The sequence below is a fragment of the Camelus bactrianus genome, chromosome 13 (assembly GCF_048773025.1).
Source record: "Camelus bactrianus isolate YW-2024 breed Bactrian camel chromosome 13, ASM4877302v1, whole genome shotgun sequence".
Lineage (NCBI taxonomy): Eukaryota > Metazoa > Chordata > Mammalia > Artiodactyla > Camelidae > Camelus > Camelus bactrianus.
The window spans coordinates 68,656,060-68,678,684 of record NC_133551.1 but is presented as its reverse complement, the minus strand read 5'-3'; the positions used below and the strand labels follow the sequence as shown (position 1 = coordinate 68,678,684).

The 22,625-nt window shown below is 55.4% G+C and overlaps 1 protein-coding gene across 8 annotated transcripts; it reads right to left on the bottom strand.

The window, feature by feature from the left end:
• Positions 1-1,090: 1,090 nt before the first annotated feature.
• Positions 1,091-17,465, bottom strand: ARHGEF19 (Rho guanine nucleotide exchange factor 19). Of its 8 annotated transcripts, XM_074377337.1 has the most exons (20): positions 17,212-17,464; positions 16,560-16,691; positions 14,441-16,291; positions 13,334-13,420; positions 12,037-12,109; positions 10,539-10,982; positions 9,802-10,083; positions 9,522-9,630; positions 9,370-9,446; positions 8,763-9,025; positions 7,831-7,991; positions 7,565-7,717; positions 7,169-7,298; positions 6,949-7,023; positions 6,676-6,765; positions 6,338-6,498; positions 4,194-4,352; positions 3,793-3,872; positions 2,082-2,186; positions 1,091-1,665 (listed from the first exon to the last, which is right to left on the bottom strand). In XM_074377337.1, the coding sequence occupies exons 3-20, from the start codon at positions 14,540-14,542 to the stop codon at positions 1,508-1,510; spliced, it is 2,709 nt and encodes a 902-aa protein (XP_074233438.1). In that variant the 5' UTR covers positions 14,543-16,291; positions 16,560-16,691; positions 17,212-17,464; the 3' UTR covers positions 1,091-1,507. The 8 variants fall into 8 exon arrangements, with proteins under 8 accessions (XP_074233438.1, XP_074233437.1, XP_074233441.1 ...); XM_074377336.1 differs by having other exon boundaries at positions 9,370-9,630; positions 17,212-17,465; XM_074377340.1 differs by lacking the exons at positions 14,441-16,291; positions 16,560-16,691 and having other exon boundaries at positions 9,370-9,630; positions 12,037-12,153; positions 17,212-17,465.
• Between the last annotated feature and the right edge of the window lie 5,160 nt (positions 17,466-22,625).

The window sequence follows — 22,625 nt, the reverse complement described above, 5'->3', positions numbered from 1 at the left end:
TCCTTTGCAGCAGCCACTAGATTCCACTTGGGGATCCATGGGGTTTCAGAGAAGATAACCTGGTTCCAGAGATAAAGCATATGACCTAGGCTAGGTCTATTAGCCGACACCATTCCCTGCCCACTGTGATCAGCCCAGAGGTAGCCATGTGACCCAAGCAGGTCTAAAGCATCCCAGAACTTTGACAGGGACTGCTAGGACAAAGACAATTCTCTTCTTCCAAGCTGGATGTGAATGAAAAAGCCCTTGGAAACTTTAGGATGAAGCCAATACCAAGAACAACAGAGCAGAGAAATAGAAAAAGCTGGGATGTCAGTGACATCATTTAGCCACTGGATCAAGCCTTGCCTGAAGCCCATCCTGCTGCTACACTTCTCAGTTGGCTGAGAAATGGCCCCCCAAAACATATCCACATCTTAGTCCCTGGAACCTGTGAATGTTATAGGATAGAGGGGAGGTGGTTCTTTGCTGATAGGATTTAAAGAAGGGTTATGGGTTGGAGAGATTATGTGGGTGGGCCTCAAATACAACCACATGTCTCTTTATAAGAGAGAGGCAGAGGGAGATTAGGCAGACACACAAAAATGGCAGTGTGACCATGGAGACAGAGATTGGAGTGATGCGGCCGCAAGCCATGGAAGGCCGGCAGCCACCAGAAGCTGGAAGAGGCTGGAACAATTCTCCCCTAGAGTACATCTCCGCTATAAGACGGAGCATGGCCCTCCTGACACCGGGTTTGGGCTCAGTGATACTGACTTCAGACTTCTGGCCTCCAGAACTGTGATAGAATAAACCTCTTGTTTTAAGTCACCTAGTTTGTGGTAATTTGTTAAAGAAGCTATAAGAAATAAATCTAAGAACTAACAAATTCTCCTTAATATTTAAGCCTATTTGAATCGGATATTTTGTTAATTGCAGCCATAAGCAGTCTAACTGATATACAGCCCCTCTCTCACCCTCCTCTGGTTTAGAGGTGAACTCTGCAGAAGGCCAAATCCCCACTGGGAGGTAGCCAGAGACCTTCCTGATTTTTAGCTGGAGAAACGGGGCTGGAGAGGAGGCAGCATCAGATGGTTCACAGACTCCAAGCAAAGGCATTATGGGAGTTTATTTACAGACAAGTCACAGCAACCAGGGCCCACAAGGGCTCAGGCCAGAAGACTCCAGATATACATACACATATAGGCCCAGCACCCAGCAGCACCAGAGCTGGCCCAGAGTCAGGCAGGGTCGAGAGCAGGAAAAGGAGAGGGCCCAAGTCCTTGCCAGACATCAGAGGTCACATGTCGTGGCCCCCAAGCCAGAGGAAGAAACTGCCTTCAGCTCTGAATCTTGGACGCCAAGGAGCACGAAGACAACCCCTCCTGTGTCCAGCCTGTACCCTCGATGCCAGGCCTCAGAACAGAAGCCCCAGCAGCAGCAGCTTGGGGCATGGAGGCACCGCAGGCGCCTCCAGACCTGTCCGGGAGCCGAGTGTGGAGCTGGTGTCCCAGGCCACGGCTGCCCATCACATGGGGGGCTCCCCCAGTTTGCTGGTGGCGCTCGTGATCCGCTTATTCTCCCGGAGGTTTCGGAGGCGGGCACTGAGACTGCTGATCTCTTCCACGTAGGCCTGGGGCACCCACCCCTTCTCACCATCTGCCAGGCGGACCCCCTCCAGCCAGCCTAAGAGCACACAGGCCGGGAGCAGCATCAGTGGCATCAAAGGAACACCAGGGCTAGGTCTGCAAGGGAACGCCTAGGCCCTGATGCAAGCCTCGTCTGCACCCCTGTGGCCGAGGCGACATCATCTCAGCATCTCCCAGCTTCAGGAAGGAGCATGCCTCTAGCAGACTTGTGGATGAACTTCTGACCTGTTTTTCCTGATATCCTCTGAGGAGGGATTTCCCACTCTCCCTCATCACTTACTCTCAATCCTACATTTTTGCAAGCAGGAAGTTCCTCCTCTTATCTAACTTGATTCTTGCATGCTGTGGCTGACCAACACTTGCATAACCTTTTCCTGTGAAGTCTTAGCTATCTAGCTACCTCCTGCCCACTGAAGCCCCATCAGGGAGGCCTTCCCAGGAGGCCTGTCTCACCATCACTGGTCCGGGTCCTCACTGCCAGGATGTCAGTCTTCTCCAAGGTCAGCTCATCTGGCTGCAGTGCCTTGTATGTCCTGACACACTGAACCTGGGGGCAGTCTGAAAGCCCAAGGGAGAGTGAGGGAGTCTCCAGGGGAGGATGGGGCAGGGTGAGGCAGGGAGAGGCAGTAGGAGGAAATAAGGGGTGGGAGGGTAGCCGCTGCTGCTGCTTTTCCTCTGCCCACCCTGGCCACTCCTCTCTCACCCTAAACACAAGCTCTAGGTGAATCCGTTCCTCTTGGCTTGGATTACTGCTTCTGTGCCCTGGGCTGTCATCTCCCCAGCTCAATTCAGTGTTTTGCTTCTGACCTCCAGGTCAATTCAACTGCCCCCAGACAGCCCCACAAACAGCCATGGTCCCTTCATAGGCCCCCTGATGCTACTTTGGTGTTCCCTCCAGTCCATCCTTCTCAACTGGGATTCAAGCTTCATCACTCCCCCATTTATCACCCTCCAGGGCTTCCCAGTTCTCTTAGAATAAAATCCAGAGTCCTTTCCAGAGTGTGCAGAGCCCTGCATGATTTGGGGTTGCCCCCTTGCTAACCCCCTCACCTGCCCTCATCTTCCCCCCTCCCCCTCGCTCATGAAGCCCAGCCACACTTGTTGCCCTGCTATTCCTGAAACACTCTAAGCTCCCTCTTGCCCCAGGGCCTTTGCACTGGCTGTTCCCCCTTCCAGGAATGATCTTCCCTGGATCTTTTCATGGTTCCCACCACCATCCTTCAAGGACCTTCCCTGACCACCTCTTTGGAGTGGGAAATTAACCCTCCAGCCCAAACAAGACCTTTAGCTCAAACCAGAGAATCTGCTCCAATCCGAGCCCTCAGCTCCTTCAACCACACTAGGTGGGCTGGGAATATCAGAAAAACCACAGGCCTTGGGGCCAGACCAGGCTGGAATCCCAGCTTTTTGACTGTGTGACCTTGGGCATGTTACCTAACATTACTGGACCTCAGTTTTCTCAGATATGAAAAATGGTTCTACTTAATAGGGCTGTCACGAGGATTAAATAAAATAAATGCGTATACAAAGCCCCCAGCACCCTGGCACATGGAAGATACCAGCTGGAAATGAGTTCCCTTCCTTCCTTCATTAGCTCAGCCCTAACACCCTGCTCAAAAACCTTCCAGAGCCACTTGGTCCCCACTGTATCAAGCTGCTCTCTGCACCCTGGCTTACCAGCCTCATTTCACACCTAGAGAAGCCTCTGTATTAACAGAGCAGATCCCTTGCCCTGCCGCCACCACCCGCACACCCCCACCGCTCTGGTGCCTGTCCTCTCTACCACTGATGCAAAGCTAGAGACAGACCTGGGTTCCAGTCCCAGGTCGGCCACTTACTAGATGAACTCGGACATGTCACTTTACCTCTCTGACTCTCTGTTTTCTAATTTGTAAAATGGGCTTCTGAGAGGACGAAATGGGAGGATGTAAAAGGCAACGTTATCTCCAGGGTGCTGCCTGTACGTGGAGGTTGGTCTGTCCTATGTCAATCCTGCCTGTCCTTCGAGGTTTCGCAGAGCTGCCCCTGACTGCCCCCAGCCAGCTGATCTCTCCCCCCCCGCCCCCGATGGCCACATGGCACCCAGGACTGGAGGAAACGGGAGAGCAAGGAGGTACCCAGCCGAGGGAATGTGGCCCTAGGAGGGGAAGGTAGCATCGGTTACCTTCCCCCTCACTCATGACCTCCTTGTCCTCCTGGGGGCTGGAGGGACACATGGCTGAGATCCATCGCTGCTTCTCACTTCTGTGGAGAGGGAGGCTGAGTTGTCACAACATGCAAACTGCAGTCTCCCAGAGCCAGGGTGGTGAAACCAGGGCTGGGAGAACTGGGTATGATGTCCAGACCTGGAACCAAGGCCATGTCCTCTCTACCCCAGAGTCCCCCACAGCACTGTTCCCAAGCTGGTGCCCCATCCAGCTCTGAGCATAAGAACAGAACTGGTCCAGAACACCCTGGGTGCCAGCTCTGCCCATGTCCAGCCTTATGCCACCATCCTGAAGCCAGAGATAAAGGGCCTTGTGCCTACCTGAGGGGTCCCCTCTCCCCATACCCAGGCCCACTCACTCCGTCCGGGCCCTCAGCAGGAACTGGTGCTTTGCATGTTGCCCGTGGAGGAGTTGAAGGAGGAACACGTGGCCAGGGATGCCCTGGAGCTTCAGGCTCAGGTCCTTCACCTGCAGCTCGGCCATCTTGGCGTGGACAAAAACGGCAAACTTGCCCAGTCTGCAGGACCAGAGGAGGCCAGGTCAGCCTGGCCCATGCGCAGGCTCCCAGCTACCCCACCCACTGGCAGGGAGGAGAAGGGGTCATTGGTCCCTCTAGGACCCCCTTAAGGGAACTTGGCTGCACAGGGCATTGCCCCCCAGCAGCCAGCAAAGCCCCTAAAGGGAATCCAGAGCTCCATTCCCACTGGCTCACTGACAGAGGTGGAAGGTATTGGAGACCAGTCCCTGACCCCCAGGCACGCTTTCTACTTCTCTCTGAATCTCTCCCCAGAGCCCCTGTTTCAAAGAGCCAACTGGGCTGTTCCTCTAATGGGCTGTTTCATGTCTGACTCTGACTGGTATAGAAGCTGAATTTTGTCTCTTATTTGCCACTGTATCCCAGTGCCCAACATGGCCAGGCCCGCTGTTTGGGTCTGATAGGTCCTTATGGGAAGGATAGGTAGGTGGGGAGAGGATGTTCCATAGGTTCCTTCATCTCAACCCATCTAAATAAAACCATTATCTCCCACTTCAAACCAAGTCCCTTCATTGTCTCCAATTCAGTGAAGGATGCCACCAAGTTGCCCAAGAGGAAACTCAGTCCTCGTTCTCAGCTCTATCCTCCCTCTCCCTCACACCCAAACAGCAGCTATATCCTATCTGTCTGTCTCCTTATTGTCCCCAGGATTCACTTGTTCCCAAGCCCCCTACCACTTCTGGAGCATCTACTCTCATCTGAGCAATTACCAGAGCTTCCTGTCTCTTCCTGTTCCCCTTCCAGACCATTCTCCAAATTGGCCAGGAGTAAAGTGTCACTCCTCTGCTTAACTCTCCATGCTCCCTACTGCCCTCACAAAGTGGAACCTCTCTGCCATGACTTTTAATATCCCAGCTTCCCTCTCCTGCCCTTCCCCTCTACAAATCCAACCATATCAGGCTTCATCATCTCTCAAACACATTCTGCTCTTATACTCTTCTGTGACTTAGCTATATCCCTTCAAACTCCTCTACCTGGAAAACTCCTACTTATTCTTCAAAACCCAAATCAAATGTCCCTTCCTCTCTGAAGCTTATACTGATTCTCATCCCAAATCAGGGGATATTACAGTACAGTTTACCCTTCCATCAAAACTTTGAACAGATGGTTACTAGGATGTATTTTCATTGATCTGAGAGCTCCTGTGAACAGAGAATAAGTCTCATTCATCATGTCACCAGCACCCTTTGGACAGCCCAGGATAGAACAAAGACTCAGTGATGCTTTATTGAATGAACAAATAAATCAGAAATGAGCTCTTTCCATAGCATAAGATGTCCATCCTTCATCCCATCCAGCCTTAAGTCTTACTTCATTCAAGAAGTCTTCTCCCTCATTCTAAACTTATAATAAGCACAGCTAATACTGAGTGAGTGTCAGTATGTGCCAGGCACTGTGCTAAACTCTTCATGTGTTATTATCACATTGAATCTCCCTACATGGTAGTCTCTATTTCCTAGATGGAAGACAGGATAGTACAGTAGTTAAGAGCTGGGATGTGGCATCCGACAGACCAGGCCTCCTCCCAGCTCCTGCACTTACTAGCTCCATGATGTTGAGAATAACAAGGGAGCCTACTTCCCAGGAAGATGTTTAGAGGACTAAAGGGAACAACCCACATAGCATGCCTGGCACAGAACTGGTGCTCAGTAAACGTTGGTGATTATCATTATGACTCAGGGAAGAGCTAGAACTCTAGGGCTGTGTTCCTAATCTCTGCTCCAACTGGCTTAAGCTCAGAGCAGCTTCAAGTCCTCTGCACATAGTCCAACCCTGGTTTCAGGTTCAGAAGATGAACTTGCCTGATCTTTGCCTTTCTTGGGGGAGCCTCCAAGGCTCAGGGCGCCATGGCAGCACAGCCTGACACAGGTGAGGGCTCCTGGGCCCAGTGATAGGTTGTGAGCCCAGTGGTGGGGAAGAAGGGAACCCCACCTCAATCTACCTCCCGCCCCACCACCCCAACTCACTCCTTCCGCCGAGAGAGCAGCAGGCAGTCGTTGAAGAGGTGCAGGTAGACCGCCTTGCTGGACAGCTTCAGCTTGGCAGGGGGTGCTGCAGGCAGTGGTGCCAGCTCCACCAGCTCCCCGTGCCGAACCAGCCAGCGGGCCTGAGAGATCAGCGGGAAGATCTGGGAGGATGGAGGAGGCAAGGGGGAGTACACATCAGGCCAGGGGCAGCAGGGAAGGGAGCACAGGGCAGGGGATGGGAGGGTGTGGACACTGAAGAACTGGCCTGCAGCCCCCAGGGAAGGAGGTGACAAGAGATGCCCCTTCGTGCACCCCATCTCCCAGCTCAGGGTATGCACCTTGCCCTCAAAGTGGATCTTCTTGCTAAGGTGGATGAGCTCCTCTGTCCTCTTCATGGACTGCACACTAGCGTTGCACTCCTGCACCAGCTGGGGAGGCCATAGGTGGGTAACCTGCAGCACCCCTGTAGCCCTCAACCCTGGCTCCCCTGGCCCAGCCTCAGGCTCCCACCTAGGGACCAGAGACACTGAAGGCTGGAGCTCCTCTAGAGACACTCAGGGGTTTGGGGGAGGCCCTTGGGAGCCAGACATCCCCTGCCCCACCGAGCTCACCTCCTTGAGTGCATTGAAAGCCTTGGTGGCCATGTCTTCATCTTCAGAGCCCTGTGTTGTCCGCTTCAGGATGTTCTAGAGGGTGGGGTCAGTGCAATGAGGCAGTCTGTGACCTCCCCCAGTGACACTGCCTAGCCCTGGGTGCCCAGAAAAGGCTGTGGGGGGCACATCAGCATTTCCCCCACCCAGCCCTCATCACAGCCTGGTGCCCTCCGGGTACCTCCACCAGCATCTTGAGGCGTGTGATCCTCTGAAACGGCAGGATGAGGAAGGAGGTAAGGGGCAGGCGTTGGCACACGGGGGATTCCTCCAGGCGAGCCAGGATGCTGGGGAACTTGGGGTTCTCCAGGCTGGAGAATGGGGAGAGTCTGCGATCACAGGTAAACCTGAACCCCTGGGATCCATGACTCCAGCCACCCATTGGTTCTTCAGATGCCTTCTCAGCACACCCTTCCTGTCCTTTGGGGTTGAGTCTAGCCTTATCCTGGTCACAGAGCCCTTTTCCAGTACCCCTCCCCTCCCGGGTCACCCCTCCCCACCCAATCCTCTGTACCTATTGCTGCCTGAGACTCTCTCTATCCTCCCCCACCTCCCCTTTCAGAGCCCCCAGCCCTACAGCAGGCGCTGGTAGGTGCGCTCCTGATAGGCCTGGTTGGTGACATAGGGCAGGTAGACGCGACGGAAGGCCGGGCAGTGGTACAACACAACATCACACACACTGAAGCGCAGGACATCTGCCTCCAGCCGCTGCTCCAGGTCCTGTAGGAACCTGAAAGGTCAGCTGGGGGTCAGGGCCAGGACCCGGATAAGACCTCAGACCTGGGGGCCCAGTCAGTTGCAGGCTCGGTCCCTGACCCCAGCGAGGACAGACCACTCCCTCACCTCTCACTGGTGCTCTTGACCTCGGGCAGTTTGGAGAACAGCCACTGCTTGTCCTGGGCCCCCAGGCACTCATTCAGCTCAGCTGAGCCTAAGAAGTGGCCCACGGCCACCGACAGGCTGTGAATGTATGAGGCCTCCGACGTGATCAGCTCAAACTTGGCCTGAGCGAGGGCGGACGCAGGGTTGAAAAGCCCACACCAGCCTGAACGCCCTTGCCTCGCTCACCACGCGCATCCCAAGCCCTGGACACCACCTCCTTTGACACAGCTGCATTCCCGTGTCTCCTCCCCTTCTCTAGCCCCTCCCCTAACCTGGTGCCAGGCAGGGATCTGGGACCCGCCTCCTGATGCTTGCAATTGTCAAACCCAGTTTGCGTCCCCAGCTCCGCCCATCTGGCCGAGCCCTAGCCTTCTGAAGACCCTGCCCCTTCAGTGGCGCGTCCTTCCATTAGTCCCGCCCCCCTGCCGACTCCGCCTCTGCCCTTGGCCCCACCTAGTCCCGGGCACACCTTACGTTTTGCGCTCTGGATGGCTCCCCTCTCGGTCCCTGCCCTATGGTAGGCCTCGCCCCTTGGCCCCGCCCCTGACACCGCCCCTCCATCGAGCTTCCCCTCTCGCCTTTGGCTCCACGGCTCCTGCGTCCTAGCACGAGGCCAGCCCCACCTTGTCAGGTCCTAGACTCACCTTCCTCATTGACAGTTCCTCTTTTATGGCCCCGCCTTCCCCGCTGGGTTTCATGCCCACCTGCAGTTTGCAGGCCAGCTGGCTGGGTACCCCCGTGGCCCGCGTTCCTCAAAGTCCACCTACTGCTGGACTTTGCCAACCACCTACTGCTGACCCCGCCCCTTCTATGCACCTCCCACTGTGGGCCCCAGGACCACCTCGCTCCGCGGGCAGCCCCGCCGGCCCCACCCCGCGGGGTCCCGCGCCCACCTCCTGCAGTTTGCAGTCGCGCAGACTCAGCGTAGCCAGGACGCCGCTGCCGCGCACGTCGGGGATGTCCTGCCACAGCGAGAAGGTGGAGCCTCGCGCCGAACGCTGGGCCCGGAAGGAGCTGCTCGGGGAGAGGTTGGCACGCGGCGGTCCGGGCCCCTCCTCCGCGCCCTCCGCCTCTTCTCCAGGGCCCTCCTCCTCGCGCTGCTGCCGCCGCAGTTCGCGGGCGCTGGCCACGTCGCTGTATTCCTGGTAGAGGACGGCTGGGCGGGGAGAGGGGCGAAGGAGGACCGTGGGGCTCCTGCCGGCCTGGCCCGGCTCCTCCCTGGCTTCCCCCTCCCACCCCGTCTCACCCAAGGGCCCGCCTCACTTAACTAGCCATTTCAACGGTTCGTATAGCGGGACACAGTGAATTCATTCATTCACTCACTCATTCTACAAACACTGCTTGAGTACCAACTGTATGCTAGCCCCTGTGCTGGATACTGAGAGTTCAGTTCTCTCCCTCTCACAAAATCCCTACCTCTCAACTCTCCAAATCCCAGCTTCCCAGGACCCCCAAGCCCCCAACCCCTTCCTCCATGATCACGTTCCACGTCCCACGTACAGTTAAGGAGGAACCGTGACTGGCGCCGCTCGCTGGCGCTCCTGGAACCCAGAGCCGGCTCTTCCTGCGCATCCAGCCTAGGAAAGGAAGTGTCGGGGCCCTTCTTCGCCGGTACCCGGCCTTGGACCCGAGCCCGGAGTGGGAAGTAGTACCTGGGCTCGGGCCAGCTGCCATGGCCCCTGCTCAGGTCAACAGGGGCTGACATCGCCATAGCGTCCACCCTCATCTCTATACTGCGCGACTCCATTGCAGACGCTTTCCCTGGAGAGGGCAAGAGCTGAGAGAGGGTGGCCCCAGGAGTGGTGCTGGGCACTGGGGCACCACACTCCAGTTAACCAGCCCCCAATCTCAGGTATCCAGTGAATGTGAGCTGTGCCCCACCCCACATCTGGCTCTTGGGCTGCTCTTAGGGCCCAGGGGAGGAGCTGGTACCTTCCTGGGCAACTCCAGTGCCTGACCCTGGAGTCAGTGCCTTGGCTGCAGAATTCCGCCCCAGGCGCAGGGAAGAGTGCAGCCGAGTCATCAGCTCAGAGGCTGAGAAGCGCCTCCGCTCAGGCCCCTCGAGGCCCACTCGGGTGGACCCAGGCATTTCCAGCGGCCCAGGCTCCTCTGTGCTCAGTGCCTGCTCTGTCACCCGGCTAGGCTCCAGGAAGACAGGATGGGCCTCGGGGCTCACAAGGGCCTCTTCACGCTGGTACACCCGCATCTTGCGCCCTGCAAGCGGCGGGGTGAGAGCAGAGGTTGGCATCCAGTGGGTCTCTCCCCACCTTCTCCCTGCAGCTGCTCTATGGCCCTGAGCATCTGGGGGACATGCCCAAGAGAATGGCCAATGTTTTTGCCAGGATCTTTCTCCAGAGTAATGGGATCAACAAGAGGGGTAGAGAGAAAGCACCGTGCCTGACTGCCTGACTGCCTGACTGCCTGACTGCCTGACTGCCTGACTGCCTGACTGCAGTGGGCAAAGGGCCAAGGAGCCCAGGATAGCCACTCACTTTGTAACCTCAGACAAATCACTTGCCTTCCCTGAGCCCCAGCTCCCTTATTGCTAAAATCTATCACTTGTCCTGCCTATTTGGGGAACTCTGGGGCTTAAAAGTCCTAAAAGAGCCACCCAGGCTCTCCCCTATCTGCCCCACTAGGCTACCACTCCCCCACCCAGAGTGACTCACAGGCTGACTTCTTCTCTGAGCCATGGCTGGCCCGGCGCTGTGGCTGTGGGTGCTGGGAAATCCAGGGTCCCTCTGGAGCTGGGGCCTGGGCACTAGGACAGTGTGGCCAGCTGCCAGCCCTGCTGGGCCGCATTCCCGCACTGGCAGAGATCTCAGTGTCTGGGCCTCCTGGGGATGATGGCCATAGCAGCCCTTGGAGAGGAGCAGGGGTCCCCAGGGACCAGCAGCTGCCAGGCGCCTGCAGCTCCTCTGGAGCGACGAGGAAGAGATCCAGACACACAGGACTTGGGGGCTGCAGGGTGGGCAACTGTACAAAGGACAGACTTTCCTGCTGGCACACAGCTACTGGGTAGTGGGCAGTGCCAGGTGGCCCAGCCAGATGGGACTGGAGGGTGGCAGGTGGCCCACAGTCCATTCCTCTGTTGCTCTGCCACCCACCTGGGCCTGCAGAGGAGAAGGCATCAGAGCAAGACACAGGGTAACAGGGCGGGCCAGCAAGCCACCATGTCCTGGAGGCCTGGACAAACCCTTGTGTACACATGTGTACACACATCTGTATAAGCACTCTCACACCTAATTATATAGTAAAAGCTAAGGCTTACTTGGCATTTACTGAATGACAGGCCAAGTACTTTCTACATATTATTTCATTTAATCCTCACAATAACCCTGAACTGATACTATTACTAGCCTCATTTTATGGTGAGGAAAATGAGGCACAGCAATTGTTATTTGATAAATGGTGGAGCCAGGATTTAAACCCAGGCAGTCTAGCTTCTGAATCGGTGCTTTTAGGCACCTTGCACATTTCCTAACTCTCACTGGGACATGGGATCCGACACAAACTGTCACACAAACTCCTGTCTGTCCACACTCATGCACACACATTTTCTCCCGAGCACACACATTGACACACACACTTTCACAGATACACTCAGACATTTCAAATTCATAGGCTCATACATTTGCACACTTTTTTACAGAAGTCCATATATTCACTCGGATTTCACACACACATGCTGACCCACCAGGTAGTCACCTATCCACTCAAGCTTTCTCACACTGCTGTTCCATTCACACTCACACACCCTGCTGCAGATACAAACACACAGACCCAGAAGTCCTTGCTTTGGTGTTATCCAACCTCCCTTCCCAGGCCCGGAGTTGCAGCCTTTAGCCCTGAGTGGTGCCCACACCCATGCCAAGCTGGCTGGGAGAGTCACAGACTGGCAGGCGGGCCACCACCCAGATCAGACTGGGTCATCCCAGGAGAAGGGCAGGAAAGTGCCCCAGCCCCCCAGCTTGGGGTGAAGAGGGGTTCTTCCCTACCCTAGCTCCCAGCCCCAGGATTGGGCCAGGCTGAACGGGCCTTCTCTGGGCAGTAAATCATCCCCAGGGAGGCTGCTGGAGCCTCAGGACAGACCTAATGATCAGAGGTCTGAGCCCCCCAGCCCTTGCCCCGTGGCCCTTCGCAGGCTGCCCTCCCGCAGCCCCTCACCTCTCCAGCCAAGGCCTGCTGCTGATGTTGTTCGGCTGCTCCGGCAGGGGAAGCCCTCTCTCTGCCCAGCTGGCTGGGGGAGATCCCACCCAGACAAAGAGTTTGATTCATCAAACCCTGTGGTGAGGCAAGCGGGGAGGGAGGGAGGGAACAGGGAGCGGGCTGGGCGGGGGCCTACCCTAGCCTGGCCTCGCTGTGGGCAGGCTGGGCAGCAAGGACCCCCCCAGAGGCCCCCTCAGGCCAAAGGGGTAGTGCCCAGCCTGGCAGGGCCAGGATACCCAGGAGACAGAGACGGAGAGACTGAGGGATTGGGACTTGGAGAACACAGACCTTTTAGACAGCAACCCAGAAACCGAGACCCTAAAACACTCAAAACCAGAAAACCACAGATGCTGAGACATTCAGGGATCCAGAGATGGAGACAGAGAGACAGAGACAATGAAAATTTCAGACAGACTAGATACTCAGAGACAGATGTGAAGCCCAGAAAAACTCGGGGAGACAGATGGGCAAATGTTTCATGCCCTGGGGGGTTTCCAGTCTCGTGTGGAAGCCAAAAATGAAAACAGTTACAATCCAGGTTGGCAAGAGCCAACCCAGAGGAAACTTCAGAGTAGGGTGCTGGGCTCATCTTGATCCAGGCATTCCAGGAAAGCTTCCTGGAGGAAGTAATAGCTAACTGTTCTGGCTGAAAACCCAGGGACTCAGTGCACAGAGAGAAAGACAAAACTTTGGTATGAGAGAAACAGTAACAGTATCAATGACCCTGGGAGAGTGGGAAGGAGGGGAGGACCCAGTAGGGGACAACTGGATCTGTGACTGGGCCCCACTGTGCACAGCCCCTCAACCTGCTTTCCCCCAGCTCTCTTCATCCCCTGCCTGGAGTGAGGGTGGGGTGGCTGTTCCTAAGGAACAGTTCCTCCTCCAGGCCCTCCCCACAGGAAGCAAGTCTCTCAGTTTCCTCATCTGGTAAATAAGATAGTCATGCCAACACTAATATGAAAATTAACAATAATGCATATAAAGCACCTAGCACATAGTGGGAGCTTTGTAGTTGATAATCATTCTTTTGAGGATTATTAGTCTTTCTGTTGTTGAGGGATGGCTTGGGCCATCACATGGATAGGGAAACTGAGGCAGTGACAGTGAGACACACCCTATTTTGTAGAAGCATGTGGCAGGAGACACAGGGGACCACTGCCCAGCAGACAGGTCTCTTTCTCTGCCAGAATCAAGTCCTTAACACAGGAGTCCCCCTTGCATCTGTGGGTCCACATGTGGCAGAATATACACATACCTCTGCTCCTTTGTATTCTGGGAGATTCTCTCCACTTGGGTTCTGGAAGCCCCTGGAGGGTGAGGAAGAACCCCTCACCCTTGTCAACTGCAGGGAGAAATGAGCAAAACATGGGACCCTTGGGGCAGGAGCACCCACTGTTAAAGTCTCAGAGGAGAAGGCTATGTAAATGGAGGGGGGTGTGTAAGGCTTCTGGTGGGGGTGGGGGGGTGGGGAGGGACAGGCTGGAGGCTGGTCCCTAGGGAGGAAGTCAGGAGGGAGTCAGCCTCCACCTCTGTCCTGGCCAAGGGGCAATGGGAATGACCCATCTAGCTGGGATGCCAGCTCTGTGGCCTTCCATGGATGTGATCCACTCAACCTCAATGCTGGGGACCAAGGAGAGGGCAGAACTATGTTCATAGTGTTTATAGCTTATCTCTGCTAGGCAAAAAATAAGAAGAAAAAGAATCTCCGGAAGAGACTAGCCCCAGGTAACAGGGACATTACCTGCCCAAGATATGAACACAGGATACTATAGTGCCCACTAGGCAAGGGTCATTCTGGAACCCACAGGGGAAAACCCCTGCCAACGTTCAAGGCCCTGTGTTGACACTGATCAACTGTGTGGTCTTAGGCAAATCATAGCCTATGCCTGGGCCTGAGTGTCCCCATCTGTAGGACCCCAGCCACCACATCTAGGAAACCTGTGTCATCACAAATGTCTCTGCAGGCTGAGAAGGATGGGCAGGGCCAAGGAGGGTCCCTGTTAATCACATGGACAATGGGCCCATTTGGCAAGGCTGGCAGAGAGAGTCCTGGCCACTACCACAGTCTGGAGAAAGAGGCTCTGGCCTCCTATACCCAGCTTTTCCCTGCCCCCTCCCTGGTACCCCTTGCCCTGCTGCTCAGAGGAGTAGGGCCAGGGCAGGGCCCCTCTTCTCCATAACCAACAAGGCCAAGTGGGAGATCATGGCTGGAAAGTGGATCCAGGCCAAGAAGGTTGTGGAGCCCCAAGAGGCCGTAAGTGTGTGGGGATCAGGATAAGAGGCCAGGCAGGCAGCACAAAGGACTCATTTGGGAAAACTGGCGGGAGGAGGATGGGGTTGCTGGCAGCCAGGTGGGCCCTACCTCAGCCAGGGAGCTCCGTCCAGCCTCCAGCACGTCCAGGGCTCCAGGCCACCCTGGGGGCTCTGGGGTTGCAGCCAGGTCCTCAGGGGGCGATGTCAGCATGGCCCTTGAGCCAGGCAATGCAAGCTCCCAGGTATTGTGTGGGGCAGGGAGAGGGGAGGCAAGGGCGGAGGGAACCTCGCAGGCAGGCAGGCGGCTGTCTCAACGTGCCTGCTCCCCGCCCCCCTTCCCCAGAACCGGTTTGGCCAGTCTGAGGCACAAGAGGGGGGCTGGAACAATGGGAGTCCTATGCCCAGGAGAGGCTCTGAAGGACCCCAGACTAACATCTTAAAGATGGAAGAGGCACTGCTTTTCCTCCCAGGGGACAGGTCACCCATCTTCTGGAGCTTCCCAAATGTGAAACGTCCGCAGGGGGCTTCTTGGGGCTGGGGAGCATCCTGGGACCTTTGCAGAGAAACTCCCATGCCTTAGACTTCTCAGGGACCCTGAGGACTCTGTAGTGTACTGACTCTCTCAGAGTGGGCTACAGCATCTATAAAATGGGAACACTTGTCTCTATGGTTGGGAGACGAAAATTGTGGAAGTCTGTGATGTGACCATCTGGCACCATCCTGGTCACCCTTGCAGCATCCCAGTTCCTCATGAACCATCCATCCTCCCTTGCTGCCTATAATGACCCACCTCACCACCTCCAGCAGCCTCCTCCACCAGACTTCCCAGGCTCTAGCCCACACTGAATGAACCCTCAAAAAACCAATTCAAATAGCCCAAGTAGAACCAGCCTTTAGTAAGGAGGGCCTACTCTGTACCTGGCATGCAATCTTCACAAACCTGAGAAAGTTGGGAAGTTGCTTTCTCCCTAATACTACCTGCCATTTATATGAGCACTTGGTAATTGCCAGGCACTTAATACAAGTATGTATACAAATACTAATACTCATGTTGCTAATAATTCTAATTGTACACTGACTATGTGCCGGCCACCCTTCTGAGCACTTCACATCTATTTATTCATTTAATCTCCACCGCAACCTTAGAAGATAGATACTGTTATTTCTCCCACTTAATCAAATGAGGAAAGGAGGCTTGCACAGGTTAAGCACATTATCCCATTTAAATCTCCCATCAGCTCTATGAAATCCCTATCTCACAGATAATGACATTGAACTTGCCCAAGGTCACACAGCAAATAAAAGTCAAAACTAATATTCAAACCCAGGTCTGTCTGACTCCACCACCAATTTGTGTCCTTAACCACTGCCCAGTACTGCTTCACTGGGCTTTAGGAAGGATCTGGTGAAAAGTGTGTGAAAATCCATTGGGAAGTATCTCAGCTGATCTAGCTAAGCTCTTTTATTGTTATTTACACACTATAGGCTTTGATTAGCACATGGGATAAGAGGTCCACACCCAGACACTAATGAACTCTCCCTACCAAATGGTGACCACTCGGTTCAGAGTGGTTAGGTCCCTTCACTCCTTCATGTCTACTTTGGCCCCTCAGAGCATCATCATGTAATGAGAAGACACTGCACAGAGTGAGTGGGGACCAGGTGTCCATGGAGAGATGTCACAATGGGGCACAAAGAGAGGTTTATTGTCAGCACCGCACATAGAGCAGGAGACTGGGAACATGGAGAGGCAAGGCAGGACTAGGGGTCTTCAGAGAACCCTAACCCTCTCATCCCAGCTCCCAGGCAACCTTGAGGCCGCTGGCCAAGGTACTGCCCAGACCCCTGGCTGGAAGCAGAGGACCCCAATGAAGGAAGCATCTTGGGGGAACTAGCGTCGTGGAAGGGCAGTCTCTCCTCACTCGCCTCTACGTCCTGGGCTCCAGGGACAGCGCCCCTGCTGCAGCAAACAGAAAGCATGGCTAGGTTAAGCTGAGCAGGAGGACCCTCCAGAGCAGAAACTACTCTGGTGGAAATAATTTAAAAGAAAGGGCGTGACAAGGACGGGTGAAGGGCGGGGCCAAGTGGAAATTAGAGGGCATCTGGCCAATCCTCCCTCTGGGCGAGGCCGAACGAAGGGCGGAGCAAGAAAGTTGAGCTTAGCCCTGAGGGCGGTTAGAGGGGCGTGGTCATACGGGATGGGGCCAGGGTCCGCGGGCAGCGCTGACCGAAAGCAGTGCCACCCGGTTGTCTGCCAGTGCCAGCTTGGCCAGGTAGCGCCCGCGCTTGATCTTGGTAGCCAGGATGGCTGGCACGTCGGGCACGAGCCAGACGATGAGGCTCAGGAAGAACACCACGTGCTGGGGAGAAGGGAGGCCAAAGAGAACGATTGCCTTAACAGTCTTAATTTGTGGAGCGTTTACTAAATGCAAGACACTATTCTGAGGATTTCCGGGTATTCATTCACTTAATCCTCACAATAACTCTAGGAGGTGAGTAGATTACTTCTCCTGTTCTACCTGTAAAGAAACTGAAGCATAAAGAGGTTGTCATTTGCCGAAAGACACAGAGGTATAGTTCGAACCCCTTAACCTTAGGGACCCTGTTAGAGTCAGGGCTAGAGAAAGAAGATCTTAAGCAAAGCTGGAAGGGGCATGCTTCCTCTCCTTCCTCCAGGACTGCTGCCAAGAGATAATATTAGTATAGTCATGACATTAATTCACTGAGCACCTACTATGCTGTGCAGATGCTTGCCACTGAATCTTCCTAGCGACCCAATGAAGTAGATCCTATTCTGTAATATACCCCATTTACAGCCATTCGGCGGCACAGCCTGAACTTGGACCCTGGTCTGTTCAACGCACAGTTGGCTGAGCCTACCTCGAAGACGATGATGAAGCCCAGACGCACAGCCAGCAGCTTCCTTCCAGTAGAAGAGGATGAGATTCCCCTGCGTGTCGCGAAAGGCCTTGTGCCTGGGAGCAAAGGGCGTGGGGTGCCGCGAGGCTCTCGACTCCGCGCCTGGCACTCTCGCGCCTCCTCGCCCTAGAGCCTGGCCCTGCCCGGTTAGCACATATCCTGAACTAGCTCTACCCTCTAGTCAGCCCCTCAGACTCAGCTTCCTGCCCTCCCACTTAGGCCCCGCCCCACCCCTCCCACAGGATCCCGCCCCGCCTCTAGATTCAGCACCCCGCCCCCAGCCAGGCCAGCGGGTCCACGGGCTTAGGGCCCCGCCCCTCCCAGGCAGGCCCCGCCCCTCCGCGCTCCGCCCCGCGCCCGGTGGTGCTCCCGCCTGCAGGGTGTGTGGTTGCCCTGGGCGAGGTAAGCGGGAGGTGCGGGCGCCAGTGCGAAGCTGATGTGGCCACGCAGCTGGCTGTGGTGTTCGTACTGGTACAGGGGACGAGGCGGGAAGTCCGAGGTGAAAGGAATGAGGAAAGCCTGCAGAGGGGCTTCAGGGCCTAAACTCCTAACTCATCCCAACCTGAGTCCAAACCCACTCCCGCAGACAGAATGAGCCTGCACCCCAGGATTCTAGCTCTCTGCCTCTATTTCCCAATCTTTGACCCTGATTTCCAGCCTCAGCCCCCGTTTCCCTCTTCCTAGTCTCTGATCTTCATTTCCCCTGACCCTGTATTCCCCTTCTTTGCCCTAGGCTCACATTCACAATAATGGAAAAGTGGGCCTTGGCTTCAAGCAGGGGCAGCAAGATCCCAACGCCCTGTGCCCGCTCAGCCACCGGCTGCCTATGCTCACGAACGTGTGGGCATCCAGTCGGATCTCCATCCAGTTGTTGAGCAGAGCAAACAGGGGTGCCAGTGGGAAGGGCGCCACGAAGATGGTGATGAACCCAAACTGCAGCTCTGTGAGCTGGGGAGTGTCAGGCCTGGGGTCACTTCCTCTGCTGGGCTAGGCCCCCAGAGACCTTGCTGGGCTTGGTACTGCGGGGCCACTGCTCACCCGTCTCCAGGTATTCGTCAAACAGGCCTTCACACTCAATGAGCTTATAGTCCTCCTGCCCGATCTGGGTCTCCCGCCTCCCTGTCTCTTCTGCCATCAGGCCTTAAGCTTCCTGGTGCAGGGGGCAGGGAGACCAGCCAATGCCATTCTATCCTTCCCATATCCCTTTGAGATAGGTACCATGATCACTCCCACTTTACAGATGAGGAAATGGAGAGTCAGAGACTTTGCCCAAGGCTCCTCAAGTTGTAAATGGTGGGTCCAGGGCTCAAATCCAGTCTTGGAGTCCAGGGCTCTCAACTCTGTGCTTCCTACATGGCCATTCTCCATCTCAGGAATATCCTCCCCCCTCTAAAATACTAACAGAAAGCCCTCCTCTTTCCTGTTCAGCATATCACTTAATCTACTCAACTCTCTTGGAGAGGTAGTATCACCCCCTTTGTACAGGTGAGGAAACTGAAGCTTAGAGAGAAGAAATGCCAGAGCTTACAGGAGACAGAACTAGGACTTTTGTCTGTGTCCTGATCTCTGGTCAGGGAGGGTTTCTGCTTTGTTCTCATAAAAAGGCCTCCCCCAACTCCCACCTGATTAGACCCAACTCTGTGATCCCAGGTCAGTCCTTGTGCTCACTGCACGACAAACCTCTCCACGTTGCTGATCAGCTGTTTGCCCACCATGATGATGAAGAGCTGCTAAGCGAGCTTGAGAAGGCAGGTTTCAGGGCCACACTGTGGTTGGCAGACACAAGGCACCTTACTCAGGGTTTAGGGTCTTGCTCCCTCCTCCTTGGAGGCCCCAGAGGCAGATCCTACCCCTGCCAGACCTGAGGGAGGGATGCCCAAAACCTCCCTCAAAAGCTGGCCCTTCTAGGGGTACTCATATCCTTGTTTTGTGTGCCGAACAGTGCGCCATACTGAACGGGATATCCCACAAAACTGTAGGCCCACTGCTCTGTTGCAATGTGCTCTCTCCCTCTGGAGCCAGGCCACAGCTAAACTCCATGCTGAGGCTGACACCTCTCTCCACTGTACTCCTGATCCTCTGGCCTCCCATCCACTGAGAGATAACCCTGGTGACCTAGATGCTGGGAGGCCTTGTTCCACCACCCCCAGATAAGCTATGTTCCCAAGGCCTGTTGGGACCATGGCTTATACCTACTGCTCAACCCATGAGAAGCCAATAGTTACTTCCGGCCCAGGAACAGGGAGTCATGCTGTTGGGGGATGGGTTCTTTTGGTGATTCTCCCTCTGATTCCTGCCAAATGACAATGGCAATTAAACAGTTAACACAACCTCCTGGGAGCCTAGCTCATGAGGATCTCTGACCCATCCTTATTAAAAACTGGAAGCTCCTGAAGGGAAGGCCCAGATCTGGTTCATTCCTGTGTCCCTAGCATCCAGTCCAGGGTGCTATGGAAAGGCCACCATAAAGATGGCCATGAACCCAAATGTCAGCAGTGGGAGGTGGGTGTCAGGCCTGGGCCATCAATGAGGGTTGAGTGAATGAATGAATTCAGGTGTTAAGAGTTTCACATTTACCCAATGTTGTGTTGGTATATTACAGTTAAGAAAATTGAGGCCCAGGGCAATCAAGGACCAACTTCAAGGTCAACAGTAAGGCCTTGGTAGAGCATCAAGGATGCTGCCATTCTGCTGGATCATTTCACTGGGACGCAATAGCCTTGTGGGGAGGGGGAGGTCCTCACTTCTCTTTGAAGAATGCCACATAGAAGGGAGAAGAGTAGAAATTGGCAAACTGGAAGATGAAGACTTTGAAAGTGAAGGCAACTTCCTGGAGGGTCTGGGTTCTGTGCATCTCTGGGCAGATGATTCTTCGACTTGTGCAAGCGACTTCAGCACTTCATCTGTAAAATGGGCTTTACTGTAGTGTAGTGTCAACCCCATAAAGGAGCTGTATTGATTAAATGTAAAGCACTCAGCCCAGGGCCTGCACACTGGCGGTGCCCAATAAATGGGAAACAGCAGCCACTACTGTATGACGCTGGCCTACTCAGGGTCTATCTCCACGTTTGTAAAATGAGGGTGCTAGTTCAAAGCTCTTCTGAAGGCGGCAAGGGCCCGCGCCCGCAGAACCGTATCTGTCACCCCTGGGCGGATCGCGACGGGAGAGGCTCCGGGCTCTGGCCCACTCAGAGGCCCTGGCCTCCCAAGAAGTGCAGTTCCACCGCCGAGAGCCGCGCCGACAGGGCGCACTTCGCCCAACTGAACGCGGCCTGAGAGCTGCTTTTGTTCTACTCGGAGGCACTGAGCCTGCGCGCGCAGCTGCAGGTGGGAGCAGAGGGCCAGGGAGGGGTCAGCCCGGGGGGCGGGGTCTTCCCAGTTACCTGTGACTCTGCACTTGTCTTCCAGGCGCGACCTAACCCGGACTCGGACGGGTCGGCAGAGCTGCTGCGGCGCCTGCGCCTGTGCAAAGCTCTGCAGCAACGCTTGTCCAATAAGCCGCTGGACTTCTACACGTGCACCTTCCGCGGCGCCAAGCTAGACAAGTGAGGCTGACGGGTGGCCCCCGGGTGGGCGGGGCCTCCGATAGAGGCGAGGGGCGCCAGCCGCAGTCTTAGTCAAATCAAGGCTCCTTTGCTCCCTCTTGGTTTGCCAGGGAGGCAACTCCTGCTTAACTCACTTTAGGTCTCAGGCCTGCCCTTTCCGCAGCCTGGGGTCCAGGCCATGCCCTAGCAGCTCCCCGTCCCTGATTCCCACTTGTTCAATCCCCCTCAGGTGCTCAACTGACTGGAACGCACCCAGCTTAGGCTGAGCTTTGTAGGTAGTAGGACTCTCTGGTTTTAGCAACTGGTAAGTTTTATCCCTGTCTTCAGCGTAGAGACTGCACTCCCGTTGTATTGAGCCCCGGATTTGACAGAGAGTTCAGCTTCTGACCCCTGCTCTGCTCACAGATTCCTGGGCAGCGATTCCCACGACTCCTACTTCTCTAACACACAGAGGCACCAAGAGGTGAGAAGACTGCCTGTGGAGGAAGGTCCAGCTGGAACCTTAAGGGGGCAGAATTGATGCCAGAATACTTTCTGGCAGGTGGCAGAGATCCAGGCCCGAACAGTCTACAGGAAACAGAAATGTGCAGAGATGGGCATTGCTCATCTGCTGGCCGAGGGAGTCTATGCTGCAGCCTTCCCCACTGCATGAGGGAGAGATGAGGCAAGCCTAGCCATCTCCCACTGTGGAGGCATATGGAGAGAATTCTGGGGCTTTGCTGCAGCCCTTTAGGGCTCCTTTGAACTGCTGGGGTACCAGGTGCCTGGTGCAGACCTCAACCCTTAACAATTAACTGTATTCATAGTGGGCGCACTGGGGATGCTGGTACAAGTACCAGCCCCTGGACCACATACGAGAGTACTCTGAGGAGAAGGTGGCTATCTACTCTGCCTGGTTAGGTGAGTCTGGTGCTGGGGGTGAGGGCTGAGAGCTGGGGTCGAGCACAGAGATGGGGGCTCACGAGCGTGCTGTCACCCCTGCAGGTTTCTACATAGCCTGCTGCCTGCTTCTCTTGTGGGCACCCTGGTCTTTATTTCTGGCCTAGTCACCACGGGCACCGACATACCGGCCTGAGTGACTGGGAGCGGGAAAGGGGAGATGGGTGGGCAGAGTCAGCTGTCTGGTTGAGGATAGACCCTGCCAAGATGGGTACCCTTTGCTCATAGGAGATCTGTGCCAGCAGGTGTGCATTCCTCATGTGCCCACTCTGCAATACTTGTGCCACATGGAATATTTCCAAGATCTGCCCCATGGCCAAGGTGAGCCAGGGAGTGGATAGGTGTTTGGGACCCAGTACCTGGGCCTGGCTACTGGGAAGGCAGTGCTGGGCCAGGCCCTGCAGTGTGCCCTCTCTCCCTCCCTCGCAGCTGGGCTAGCTCTTTGACCATCTGGGAACTGTGTTCCTCAACATCTTTATGTCCTTCTGGGCCATGGCCTTCCTGGAGCACTGAAAGCACAGGAGCATCACCTTGGCCTACCACTGGGACTGCGGTGACTTCCAGGAAGATGGTGAGGTGGGGGGAGGCACCAGCATGGTATGTATTTCCCCTCCTACAGGCAGCCCCAGGCTTCTGGTTGGAAAAGCAGGACCAAGTGGGAACCTGTGAGGGGCTAGACGCAGAAGACAGCATTAGGGGATGAGGAGGAAGAACAGCCCGGGGAAACGGGTGCAGAGGGCTAAGAGCATCAGAGTTGCTCCATGGCTCTGCAACCTTGGAGAAATTCTTGACCTTTTCTGGGCTTCAGTCTCCTTGCCTTAGTCCATAGGACTGCTATAACAAAATACCACAACCTGGGTAGGTTTATAAACAACAGAAATTTCTTTCACA